Raw genomic sequence first — 13,434 nt, 5'->3', positions numbered from 1 at the left:
GCAATGAACACAACAATAACAAAGTAACTGTCTTTTGCTGCTCCTGCCCAGTATATAGTGCTGGGGTGATGGTGAAGAGCATCGTGAAGGGCAGTGGTGTCGATCAAGATGGCCGCATCCACATCGGTGACATCATCCTCTCCGTGAGTCCCACTAGGAGCATAACAGATGGCTTCCTGTTTATTGTTGTCCTCAAATGACTAATATCTCTGTGCATTGTATGAATGCCTTGCTGACTTCTAACAACTCAAAATTTGCACCACTTGCAAGCTCATCTTTTTCCATAACCTAAATTTTTAACAGTTTTAGCTGATGATGTAGTATTCCCTTTCCTGTGGCTTTCTTATTCCCTTATGCTGTGTCTCTGCTCCATTTTGTTTATCTCTGCAGGTGGATGGGATGAGTTTGCATGGTTGCAGTGAGCAGAGGGCTATGGAGGTGTTGCGGAGGACAGGGCCAGTGGTTCGTCTGAGGCTGCTAAGAAAGGCAGTGGTCCTGAGCCACGTTCTGCCCCCCGTGCCCCCCCTGCACCCGCTCAGACACTCACACAGCTTCCAAGAGGGCAACCCCTACAAAGTCAGCCTCAATAAGATAGCAGAGACAGGTAAGATATTTCAAGTTTTTCTATTTGCTGTGGATCAAAAAGTATGTCTATAGGTTTCTTTGATATGGCAGGGGATTTGTATTCAGCTAAGCATACATTACATAATACAAGGCACAAGAGAGTGTAGTACTTTGCTTTGTTCTATTTATATTAAATCCATAATTAATTTGAACAGTTTTGTATGCTTTATGTATATTATATTTTCTTAGTTTCTAGTCAATTAGTCATTATGTTATCTCCCCTCTGGCAGGAATCAGCTCTCTTCGTGAGATCTCGTGGCGTGCGGCCTTTGCCAACAGGAAACACAGATTTGATTCCAGAAGTGGTAAGAAACCGTTTCCTGTCCCATCCAGAATGCACTTCGATGTTGATTACATAGTTCTTGCAAACAACTTGAGAGATGTCAGTGTGACAGCAAAGGCAGTTCTTTGATGAGAGACTATTTATAGTGCCATGCAGTCATGTGTTTATCCAACTCATTCAGCTCATTCCAGATGATTTGTCTCCAAACTCCGCCTGCATACATAGCTTTATTTAGACAAGCATTTTGGAGGGCTTGATTAGAGAGAGCACAGCCAAACAGCTTTAATAGAAAGTCAAACATTAGTTTGCCAAGAAACACTGATCGTGGGTGGGAACATGTTTCTGTCTGCTGCATTTTGTTTTGAAGGCCTCCCTTGCATTTTACCCAATACACTGCAGATTTAATGTGTATGATCAAGCTAATGGGTGAAAAAGGCTTCAATATATCACATATGATCTAATTCACATGTATGTATATTTTCTACAGGAGGCAAACTGACGTCAGCTGAGGAGGAAGAATTGAAGAATAGATGGCAGTGTGCTCTTGGACTCCAATATGAAGTCATGGTAAGTTTTTCAATAATAATAATAATATTGCATTGGACTTATATATAATCTTTCAAGACATGAAACGCTTTACATAGCATTATTCATTGATTCTGTACTCAATAAGGTACTAGTACAGCCACAGCTGTTCTGGGCCACCAGTACATCTCCTTGAGTTCAGATGAGCATGACTGATAGGTGGATTAGCCAAGCATGGTTGCGTGTCTCTAAAATGTGTATTAAAACAAATGTGGCTGCTGATAAGGGAAAAAGAAAGGAAAAAATATATATTACAGGGGACTGAAAAACATTGTGGATTTGTGCAGAATCACTGAGCAAAGCACTAAACTCAGAGTGACATTCCTCTGTATAAAAAAATACAGTCACTCTGGACTTGCCAGGCAAATAATTGACAATTAGAAATATTCTTGATCTCAATAAAAGAAATGTATTATTACAGCCATAGTTACCATTGTATTTCCTTCAGGTTTGCCAGCTGGAGCGCTTCAGTGAAACCAGTGGACTGGGCATCAGTCTTGAGGCCCGAGCAGGACATCACTTCCTGTGCTCTGTTTTACCTGAAGGACCCGTTGGACAATGTGGCAAGATTCACACTGGAGACCAAATATTAGAGGTAGACTAATAATAATAATAATACATTTTATCTATAAAGATGCTTACGTGACCAGCCAGAACCACACGCTTTTACAAAACTTTACAAAGACAAGTGGATCTGGAGCTGTATCCTCTCTCCTCAATTCTACAGGGTGTGATTGACAGGCAGATTGACCAATCAGAGACTCATGGTCCGTTCATGTTAAAAACAAACATGGCAGTTTATGCGTAAAAAAGGGTAAAACAGCATAAAGGACTGAGAAACAGCATAGATTTGTACAGAATCAACCAAACTATTATTTATCTTAGGTGAAAGAATATATATTTTGTTCTGAATGTTGGAGAGAAGATGTCTTCTGTATTTAAGAGACACGTGCTACAAATTAGTGGCTGTGGTTCAATTGTATCAAGTTAGGACAGAGGTTTTTCACTCCCTATTATCCCGTTCCTGTCCCTCCTAAATTTGAACAGAATGTAGAACGGACTCGCTGGTCAGGCAACAAAGAAACTGTACAAAGAACATATAATATGACATAAAACTGAACATATAACTGTAAAAAAAAAAATTCTTATTGTACCATATTATGTGCTATATATACTTACCAGCCTGTCAGCTCAAACTTATCCTCATGATTGTCTCGTAGACAGCACTGACATGTGATTGGTCTAAATGTGAAATGGATGTCAAGATTTCAGACAAATATGAAGCTCACACTGCACTTATTGCTTTTTAGTAAATGCCGCACAAGTTCAAGTGCCGTTGCAAACTTTTTTTCTTAACAGCAGCAAAATTTCTGTCAGTAAGAGCGTGGGAGTGAGTAGCTTCTGTATGTCAGAGGAGCCAGTTCACACACCCACATGTATCACTCATCATGACGAGTACTGCTATCAACTCGAATGCTCAGCTCAGTTATAGAAGATACGTGAGGTTTTATTTCTGTCAAAAACATCATTATCTTGCGTTACCTCTGCTCATTGAAATCATCTTTAGAGGACACAAGTAGTACATCCTCTGTCATTTTACATCGACCTGTATAAGAGCGGCTAATTACTCAATGACCTTAAAGAACTGCCATATTAAAGGGAGATAGTTTCATCCTTTCTATAGACACTTCACTGACATGTTTAATACTTACTATTATATACAGGTAGACTCTAATTGTGGCTTCTAAAGAAAAATTGGATTTACCAAATTTTGTTTATATTAATCGTTTTGTTGTGCTTGTTTTTTGGTTTTTTTGGCAATACAAATTTGTATATTATAAACTTTTTTTTCTACACTAATCAGTGTTTTAGAAAAAAGGCATGCTTATTGATGTTATTTATGATTTTCTACAGAGAAAGAGTTCCACTTTTTTTTTTTAAATAACACACAAAAATCACATTTTCACCGGTGTGCCTCAGGGCTCTGTCTTGGCCACTCCTCCTTGTTATCTGTCTCCCTCCATTCGCTCAGATTTTCTGCTAAACAAAACATTCAATGTCATTGCTGCATGGAGGACACCACCACCAAAGCCACCACCTAGAAATAAAATCGTTGTTCACACATAATTTCCTGAAATGAAATAGTAATCTTATCACTTTGCTCTGTTGTTTTAAATTAAGGTCTGGTGTAAGGTGGCCTTAAGGGCTCTCCAGCCTGTAGCAAGGGCCAGTAGCTCTCCACCCTCTTCCAAGTAGCCTGCACAGGGATTTATAATTATGTTACTATGCTGCATTGTAGTTAATAACAAAATGTTGGTTGATTAAATGCCTATTGCCATTGTAAATGTATAATTTTGATACCTAACTTTGTGCACTAATCAATGGATAATGGTTTATGTTTTATAAACATCTAACTGTACTCCATCTAAGGCTTGCCTTGGCTCTTTTATACACTCAGTTTCTTGAGACTGCTAAAATTAGTAGCTCTCTGGTATTTTCGTTTTGTAAAGGCAGCTCAGTGGAGGAAAATATTTGGAAACCCATGCCTTAAGGGCTCTGAATGACTCTTTTAAATTGAATTTACTAAAAATCGTATTTCTGTTTGTAACTCCAGGTGAATGGAATCCCTTTGATTGGTCAGAGCCATAAGGAGGTGGTCAGTATTCTAAAGGAGCTGCCCGTGCGTGTGTGCCTGGTTTGCTCTCGAGTGGTGCCCCCCACAGCTCCTAAAAGCCACCAGGAAAATGAAGACGATGCCCACCTCACCCTCAAAGAGCTGCTGGCTGAGTTCAATGACAAGGTCAACACACACTATCATGCTACAGTGGTTTTTAGTGTAAATATAGATTAGTTGAGATTTCTGCTTGATTTGATTCAGACAGTCCTTCAGTTAAGGCTTGACTCATTATGTTTCTCATTTTATTTGAGTAAACCACATTAACAGTTTTTTTCCTCCTCTGATTTTGTAGTTGGACCAAGGCTGTGTGATCCCCTGTCCTACAGCAGAGGACATAACCAAGCGCGGTGTGCCCCCCATGTCTCCCCCCCTGGCCATGTGGGAGCGGGAGGCGGTGGTGGTGGAACTGGAGAAAGGCGAGTCGGGCCTGGGCTTCAGTATCCTGGACTACCAGGTCAGCCACACTGCCCTGAGCCACTCCACAAATAGAAGGAGCTCCAGCAGTCCAAGAATATCAGTGTCAGGTCGGATAGGGTGAAACGCAGGGAAATTGATAAACTGGAATGAAATTTTTAATCTGTATTTAATAATTTATACACATAGGGCTTTAAGGCATAGGTTGTCTAGACAGTTGAAATAATTTCTTTAATACTAGACCTGAAATCTTGCCAAATGACCTACAATTATATGTGTAATTTAGAGATTAAGTTTAAAATGTCTTTAGAAAGTTTTAAAAAGTTTAAACATTTCTTTACATACACAGTATCTCATAATTTCATTTTTTTTTTTCCAATACATCTTCAAATGGATTTATATTTCATTACTGATATATTTCCATAGGCTCTGTCCTTTCTGTAAAAGCTTTTATACATTTTTCTTCTCTAAATGCCTATTATAGGACCCCGAGGATGCCTCAAAGACAGTGCTGGTGATCCGGTCCCTGGTGCCTGGAGGTGTAGCAGACAAAGATGGCCGCCTTCTTCCTGGAGACAGACTCATGTTTGTGAATGAGACAGACCTGGAGGGCTCCAGCCTGGATTATGCTGTTCATGTTCTTAAATCTACCGGTTATGGCCCTGTCCGCATAGGAGTTGCCAAACCACTGCCGGTAAGTAGGATACTTAGACTGTATGTACAGTAACTTGCAAAGTTTCTGTTGTAAAAATACACTTAATGTGCTAAGCTTTATTTAAGGTCGTGAGAGGTCAGCTGTGGGTCAAGATGAATTTATGTAGTGCATATAGAAATTGCAGGTGCAGGTTCTGTTCCAGTTGGAGATAGTCTATTGATACTGATCTTCTAACTCCATAGTTAGAAGGGGACTTGTTGTTTTAATAGATTCTTTAGTGTTTTCAGAGTTGGTTTAGTTAGGACACCAAGTGTTGTAAAGATACTGAATTTAGCTCAGAGCTAATTTCTCTCCGTAGCTCCATAGAGTGGGAGGGAATAAATGGATAGAGCATAAGAAAAAGTTTTCAGAAAACATTCTTGTTTTGTTGGCCTTCGTGAATTATAGCTTATGCCTGTGTCTTTGTATCCTACTTAACAATGGTTTACACAAGCAATAACAAAAATGCCATAATGTTATTTGGAGTAAAAATACACAAACTGCGATCAAATTTTGAAGAAGAAAGTTGCAGTACATGGTTTTAAAAGTACTCCTTTTGTTGTGACTGTGGCTTAGTAACAGGGCCCGGGGACTCTTGTTACATGTGAATATTTAATGTGGCCAAGAGATGAACACAATGCTGCAGGAACACTACAGATGGAGCAGGCAGGGCAGAGGGTGTCTAGTTTACAGTCACAGCCTTTAGCCCGTTAGCCTTCATGTGGATCTGCTCACCTTTTCTAAGCTTTTAAGTGTCTTTGCATCTGCGTGTCCATTCTCAGCTGGAGTTTTGTGGTGGCCTGACGCCCATCGCAGAGAGGAGTGCGAGGGCCTCTTATGATGACAGTGACAACCACACTCAGATCAGCCTGCTAGCCGAGGCTAACACCAACGCTAACACTGTCACCTCGGAGGATAACAGTGGCATACGGACGTGTCACCCTGCAGCGGTACGCCACACTACACTAATGAACTGCTCTTTTAACAGGGGTCTGATGCACTTTGTGTGTTGTATGAGGACTCAAGTAAGACTCAAGGAAGTGTGCAACGAATGAGATGGGGAATAAGTTGTGGACCTTGAGTGCTTTAATAAATTGTCTACAGAACAGTCAGTAATGGATAACATTGTATTATTTTTTATTTGGATGGAAATTCAAACAGCAGAAAAAGTGTTGGGTAACTCTGACAAAAGTGAATATTTCATTTTTTTAAGGACGTGTGTCCCAGTAATGATAATCAGAAGATATTCTGGCAATCCTACTGAAATGTGTTTGTTGATGACAGCTGTGAAAGGACTGTAAAATTACCACAAAAGTGTAGAAATATAACCTCACATCCTTTGTTCCATTTTTCTTTTTCATTGCCTTTTTGCAGCTTTTGAGTTTTATTAATGATAAAATTATATTAAAATGTGCATATCTTCAAAGCAATATTCGAGTTATTATCCATAATTTAATATATTGTCCATCTACTAACATACAGGAGTTGTTCTGTATTGGATGTAGTGGGTTGTTGATTGTCTGAGCCCAGTTTAGGACACTGCTGTGAGTTCCTATTCAAGATAGAGTGTAGGTTTGCAAAAGAACTTGTCAAACTGTAAAATTTATTGTCAATTACCACAAAAAAGTGCCTTGGTCAATTTTACAGCAACATGAGATTGTGTGGGTAGCCATTTTGCCTCCTCTAAAGAGATTCTCATGACAGAGGCTGTTCTTTCAGTTCACCGCAGGAGCAGGCAGCTCAGACACTGTTGTATCACTATCACTGGATTAGCTGTAGAGAAAGTGCTCCTTGTCAGGGATTGTTTATTAATTTAGACCCAATTCAGTGCGTTTTGTTTTGGATTTTTGTGTAACTCTCAGCTATTTTTACTACAGGATTTCTACTGCAAGGGCATACAGTTTGGGGGCATCATATCTAACACTCAAAAGTGTCTGTTGTGCTTTCAGTCAGTGTTCAAGGAAAACTGTCTTGTTTTCCACTACTTTGTAAAGAACCCAGCGGGACCAACAGAATCTCCCCTTTATCTCACATTTTATACCTGATCAGAATTTCTCTAAAGGCATTCACCCTAAAGAGTTTTCAGTGACTCTATTTGTATTCTGATTTATTCCCTGCTTCTTAATAAATAATAATATTGTCAGGTTTGCTTTGTGCCCTGCGTTCTGAGAAAATTTAGCATTTTAATACTTGTGTGTATGTATGTGTGTTAAGTCCAGGATAGGAAACCATCATTCCTTCATTTCATTTTAATAATAATCTTTCAGTTCTTAGATAATACTGTATTTATTTGATTCATGACTTTAATTTATGACTTTAATTTTATGCTTAATAATGCTTTTGTATAAAGTTGCATGTATTCCTTTAATGGAGGGAAAAGAGAATAATGCCGGTCTTATTCTTACATGCCTCTTATATCTTCTGTCAGGTTTTAAAGGAAGACCAGTTGCGTCAGCGTTTTAACAACATGGAGGATGATCACAGTGAAGTGCCGCCGTTGCTCCCTCGCACCAACTTTGAGAGGACCATCACTGTTGTCCGGGGCAACTCGAGCCTTGGTATGTTCTTTGTGTTTCTCATGACGATGGTTTCCTGGTGTGTGTACGCCAGTGCGACAGCCATTATGTCACTGATAGTTGGTGATGCAGACTGAAAAGGTGTGTGTTTATGCAAGTGCCTGTGGTTAAGAAACAGAGTCAAAGCAAGGTAAAAGCTATTCACAATGTTTTGCTTTGGTTACTCAGGCATCATTATGCTGCTGTCCACCTGCTAAGGACAAGGCCACCATTTGGTCTTTAAAGTTCTCAGAACGTACAAGTCAGAGTGTAAAACGCTTCTGCACTTTCTAGGGGCTCTATGCAAATTTAAAGGAAACCACCTCATTTGTATTCTAGACACATGAGCTAATAAAGTAGAGACAACTTGAGGCTGGCTCAAAGTTTGGAATTATGTAAATTATTATAGACAGAAGAATTCAAGGTCGAAACCTGCAGTTTGTGTGTCAGTGGTGTCTCTTTTCAAATACTGTCCCCGTCTATAGAGTTCTTAAGGTTTGCATATTTTTTCAGTTAATTCTTTAAAATAGCATTTATACACAATTTGTGGTTGTTATTAGGTGCATAAGATAAACCTCTATTTGTTCCACTTGAGGGAAATTACAATTTTGCAATGTAACAATTTGGCTGATTAAGTAGAAAAAGGACAAAAAGATGCAATTATAAATATAAATATTATTTGAATCACCCACTAGTTTATAAACTTTAATTTTGAAGTATAGCATTATAACAATGTTAGTGAATATTACTTTTAGGCTGTGATTTAAAGGTCATAAAGGTAACCCTTTATTATTAGCCTACATCTCCAAAGCTCAAAATGCTCTGTTTCACCTTGTGATGTCATGAAGTGGTAGTTTTCTAGTAAACAACTACCTTTTACCTTTAGTTCAGTAGAGGTTGGCAATTCCAGGTCTGAAATGATCCAAATGATTCTCGTGAAGGTGTATAGAGTGGAACAGAGTGTTTTCTGACTGAGGAAAAAAGTCAGCCCATATATATTCAGGGTTTGTGTGTTAAACATGTATGAATGAAACAACTCCAGGTATGTTTGTGATGAAGAAACAACATTATAACATAGATCAGAAAGTAACGTAATATGTAGCACACTCTATTCTTCTTCATGTTTTCACTGTCTTTTCAGTTTGTCTTGTCAGTGTTGGTTCATCATGTCACCTGCTCATTGTACTCCTGGCACTATGATTGTATTGTAATTTGAATGTAAATATAATAAAAATATTTATGTAAAAAAAAAAATCAGCACGGTCATTTCTTTGACTAGATTCAAATTCTGTACAACCATAGTGTTGTGGATGTGCCCTGTCCTGCATTAGATGACAGAAGTTGGGAAAAGTGCCATTGATGTTCCTGCTTAGTTTCTCCTGTTTACTCTGTGTGTATGCATGGACAGGTGTGTGTGAAAAATCCCTTCATTTTGTTGCCTCTGCTTGTTTGCATTAATGAACAGCTTGTGCAATCCTCCTAGTGTCCGGTTTGATAATGCCATAGAGAGGTGTCTGTGGGACTGGCATGTGCTAGCCCTCTCACCGCCTGTGCCCTCTGCCCCTTTGGCAGTGTGTACTTGTGTGGCTTTGTATTCACTGTCTCCATAAAGAATGATGCTGTGTAAATGTCAAGTGAGCCTATCCGTGTTTGTGTGCTAATCTGCCTAGTGTCTGTCTTGATTATGTTGATTGTGCCACAGTCAGGTGTTTGTTTGGGTCTGTGTCTGTCTGCTTGGCATGTTTTCAAAGTGTTCTTAGCCAGCCCTCCACTCACCTGTCCATGTCTGTGTGTGCGTTTGTGTGTGCGTATTGGCAGGCATGTCGGTGAGCGCTATCAAGGACGGCTCAGGCATGCTGGTGCGCAGTCTGGTCCAGGGGGGTTCTGTAAGCCATGATGGCAGGCTGGGGGTAGGAGACGCCATCTTGGCCATCAACGAAGAGCCTACCACTAATCTGACCAACGCCCAAGCAAGAGCCATGCTCCGCAGGCACTCTGTCCTAGAGCCAGAGATCAGGTGAGGGGACAGTCACAGACTTATATACTGGAATAGTAATGGGATTTAGTACTCTCACCTTAATTATTATGTGGAACAATATAAGTAATAAAGCTACAAGGGTTTGGGAACAAAGGAATTATATATTAATAGAAAAATACATTTTAGAAGGTTTGTAATACTTAAGTACATCTAATTAAGAGCTATATCATCGTGCTATGCTGCAGTTTTAAGAGCTGAATAGAAAATGTGATTTTAAAGGCATTCACTATGAAGACAACAAATAGAAACATACTGAGACTTTTAAGAGACATGAACACTCAGCACATTGTGATATTGTCCATTTATGTCAGGCTATTGTAGGAAGTATTATAAGCTTTAAGGATCTATTCAACATGGGTAGAGATGGAGATATCCTTGGTATGCAGTGCAACCGATTTCTGGTGCAAGTAAAATAACAATGCGAAATGCCTGGTACTGTTTTACTGTTTCAGTATTAAAAGGTAAAAAGTAAAATAAGTACATTTTTAACATTTTTAGACTTTGACTTAGACTTAGACAAACTTTAATGATCCACAAGGGAAACTATTTGGACACAGTAGCTCACACATTATGATATAATAAAAAAAGCCAAAAATGTAAATGGTAATAATAAATTTTCCTCTAACAGTATGAGTACCGTATATGAAAAGTACTTAACACAACTATGCATTTTTCAAAGTCAAGCACATCATCCATGCCAGGGTTGAGTTTAGACTGTAGAAGGCTTTTTCTGTGTGAACAAAGGCAGAAAACGACATGGACCCTATATAATTTACAGACATGTACTCATTGCCTATAAATGATCTCTCTCAACAGATCTCCCGGCATCACCACCTTGTTTTTCATGCGTCGGTCATAGTTGAGTGGAGCTGAGCAGTCATGTTAAATTTGATTAGATGATGAAATTTAAAGAATTGCCTTGGGGGAAAATTTGGCAAATTATTACGAGGTCTAACATCAGCAAATACGGCGCTGGATTGACAATGCTGCTGTGCTGAGATGTGCCCTTTGTTCTCCATCTCTGCTGCCCCATGCAAAAACATCCACTCAGCTTGCCTTGCTGCACATACATACTCATAGCGATGGCCATAACCTCCAAAAAATAGTCTTTTCCTGTGATGGGAAATATCTGAATAATTCATGACTCATTTCACCTTGAACAGTGTGCTTGTGAATAAAAGAGTACTTTAAAGAAGCGCACAAACACACAAGACAAGCAGATCGCTGTCTTTCTCCCAAACACACACAATCACTGTTCCTCCTCCATCTGACAGACAAACTAACAGAGAGTGGAGGCAGATGAGCTGCTTTGGCAAGAAAAAGAAAGACAGAGAAAAGGGTGAGGACTTGTCACTATCAGAATGGCTGTGTTTGAGACAAGACAGTCTGTCCACATGGCTCACTCACAACAGTTCAGTACAGCAGACATCCACATATTCACACTGCCATCATAAAGGGACTACACACATGTATTGGCTGGAGAGGTGGGTTTGAAAAGACTGTCTGTACTTATGAGCTGTGGAAGAATGGAGATGGGAGGAGGAGGGGACTTTAATGATGTCCTTGACACTCAAAGTTAAATGACACGCAGGCTTATGGAAAACATGCCTTTCATTATTTTGGGTTTTATTAACTGTAAGAGCTGACTAGAATTACAAATGTGCCTTCAAACATTATCAACATTTTCCCCAGCAGCTATTTGAGACAGTAATGCCTATGATAGTTTTGCATAAAAAAGGTGGGAAAATGGGTGGGACTAAAAAAAACATGTACTTATATTCAATATGTATTACGAACTTAAAGTACTGGTTTGCTTCAGGTGCTCTAAGTCTGACGAAAAGACCACCTGCATCTGATGTGCACTTGTCTTCACTGGCTTGCCATAAAGGTCCTATATTATGCAAAATAGACTCTTGTGAGCTTTTACTCATGTTGGAATGTTGCTACCTCCTCAAAAACATACCTGGAGTTGTGTTTTGTTTAATCCACACATTTTGAGTGACCCTTTATTATTAATCTGTCTATATTGCCAAAGCTCAAATGCTCTGTTCTACCATGTAATGTCATGAAGTGATTTTTCAAGTGAACAGCTACCTTTTTCCTTTTGTTCAGTAGAGATTGGAAATTCCAGGTCTGAAATTATCCAAATGATTCTAGTGAAGGTGTACGAAGTGTAAAAAGACAGTGGAGTATCTTATCATATGACATCACGTGGTGGAACAGAGTGTTTCCTGTCTGAGAGAAGAACTCCAGGTATCTGTTTGATGAGGAAACAACATTGTAACCTAGATCAGAAAAAATGTAATGTAGGCCCTTTAATAATAGTTTTAATTATTTATTATTCTCTCTGTACTTACTCTGTGTGCACTTAAACTGCAAGCATTTCACTTTGGAGGAAACAACTAAAACAACCTTTCCCATCATATTCTAATTAACTGATGTATTTTTTGTAAATCCCTATATTAGCACCGAAAGCATCCAGATTGGACTTAAACCATAGTATTCTATCTATTTCTCATTTGCTGGCAGGCATTATAATCCTCCATCTGATATAGAAAACCAAGGCATTTCATTTGTGTGTTCTTATTTTGAGAATACTCATTTATATTTTGTTTTGTCTCCATGCTTCCTATACCCGCAGGATAACATATGTCCCAGCTAATCAGGTGGACGAGCACCGCATTCGACTTGGTCTGCCCCCTCTGGCCTCCATAACAGTAGACAGTGCCTCCCCTTCACCCACACCCCCCACCCCTTCACCTACACCGCCCACTCCTTCACCAGAACCTCCACCAGGGCACTGCAGATCCCCAGGGCCCATCAGACCTGCTCTTATAACCTCATCTACTGCTCCAACCATCCACAAACCATCTACATCAGTGCACCTCAAACCTCCAACCACCGCAGAGGCTGTCAAACCATCTTCATCAGTCCACCTTAAACCTCAGATCACAACCGAACCAGTGAAGCCATCAGCATCAGTCCACCTTAAACCTCAGATCACAACCGAACCAGTCAAATCGTCTGCATCAGTTCACTTAAATCCTCCAGTTAATGTTGAGCAAGTGAACCCATTTTCCTCAGTTAAAACTACACCCACGGCCGAAACCACCAAGACAGCTGCACCATTTAAAGCTCCATTCAAATCCATTGTCCCCACCATCACCCCTGCTTCAGATACCAGGTAATGTAACACAAACTATTATTAAAGGTCTCACAGTCCCACTTAGACCCTATAGAGTGATTCATGTTGGTAGGCTTAAAACATGGAAAATACCCATATTTTTTAAAGGTCCTTTATTACACAAAATAGATTGCTTAAGCCATACTAAGCCATGCTATAATGCTGTTACTCTTCAGAAACATGCCCAGAGTTGTGTTTTGTTTCATTCACAGAGGAACCCTTTATTATTAGTCGGTCTACATCTCCAAAGCTCAAAATGCCTTATGATGTGATTGTCATGTACGAGTAGTTGTAGTTTTCAAGTTAAAAGCTACTTTACTTTTTGTTCAGTAGGGAATGGCAATTGCAGTGCTGAAATCATGAAGTTTAAAAACACAGTG

At 39.5% G+C, this 13,434-nt stretch overlaps 1 protein-coding gene across 1 annotated transcript in view; it reads left to right on the top strand.

The window, feature by feature from the left end:
* Window positions 1-13,434, top strand: part of si:dkey-92j12.5 (multiple PDZ domain protein) — a 33,178-nt gene that overhangs the window by 5,507 nt on the left and 14,237 nt on the right. Inside the window, 12 exon segments of the mRNA XM_055158475.1 lie at window positions 52-143; window positions 391-604; window positions 855-929; window positions 1,395-1,474; window positions 1,941-2,087; window positions 4,107-4,292; window positions 4,462-4,623; window positions 5,068-5,277; window positions 6,060-6,227; window positions 7,715-7,835; window positions 9,651-9,849; window positions 12,512-13,054. Of these exon segments, the coding sequence (XP_055014450.1) occupies window positions 52-143; window positions 391-604; window positions 855-929; window positions 1,395-1,474; window positions 1,941-2,087; window positions 4,107-4,292; window positions 4,462-4,623; window positions 5,068-5,277; window positions 6,060-6,227; window positions 7,715-7,835; window positions 9,651-9,849; window positions 12,512-13,054 (2,197 nt within the window).

Source organism: Boleophthalmus pectinirostris, unplaced genomic scaffold (genome assembly GCF_026225935.1).
Source record: "Boleophthalmus pectinirostris isolate CB_2022bp ecotype Guang Dong unplaced genomic scaffold, ASM2622593v1 HiC_scaffold_22, whole genome shotgun sequence".
In the NCBI taxonomy this organism is placed as follows: Eukaryota; Metazoa; Chordata; class Actinopteri; order Gobiiformes; family Gobiidae; genus Boleophthalmus; species Boleophthalmus pectinirostris.
This window is presented reverse-complemented; position numbering and strand designations above follow the sequence as displayed.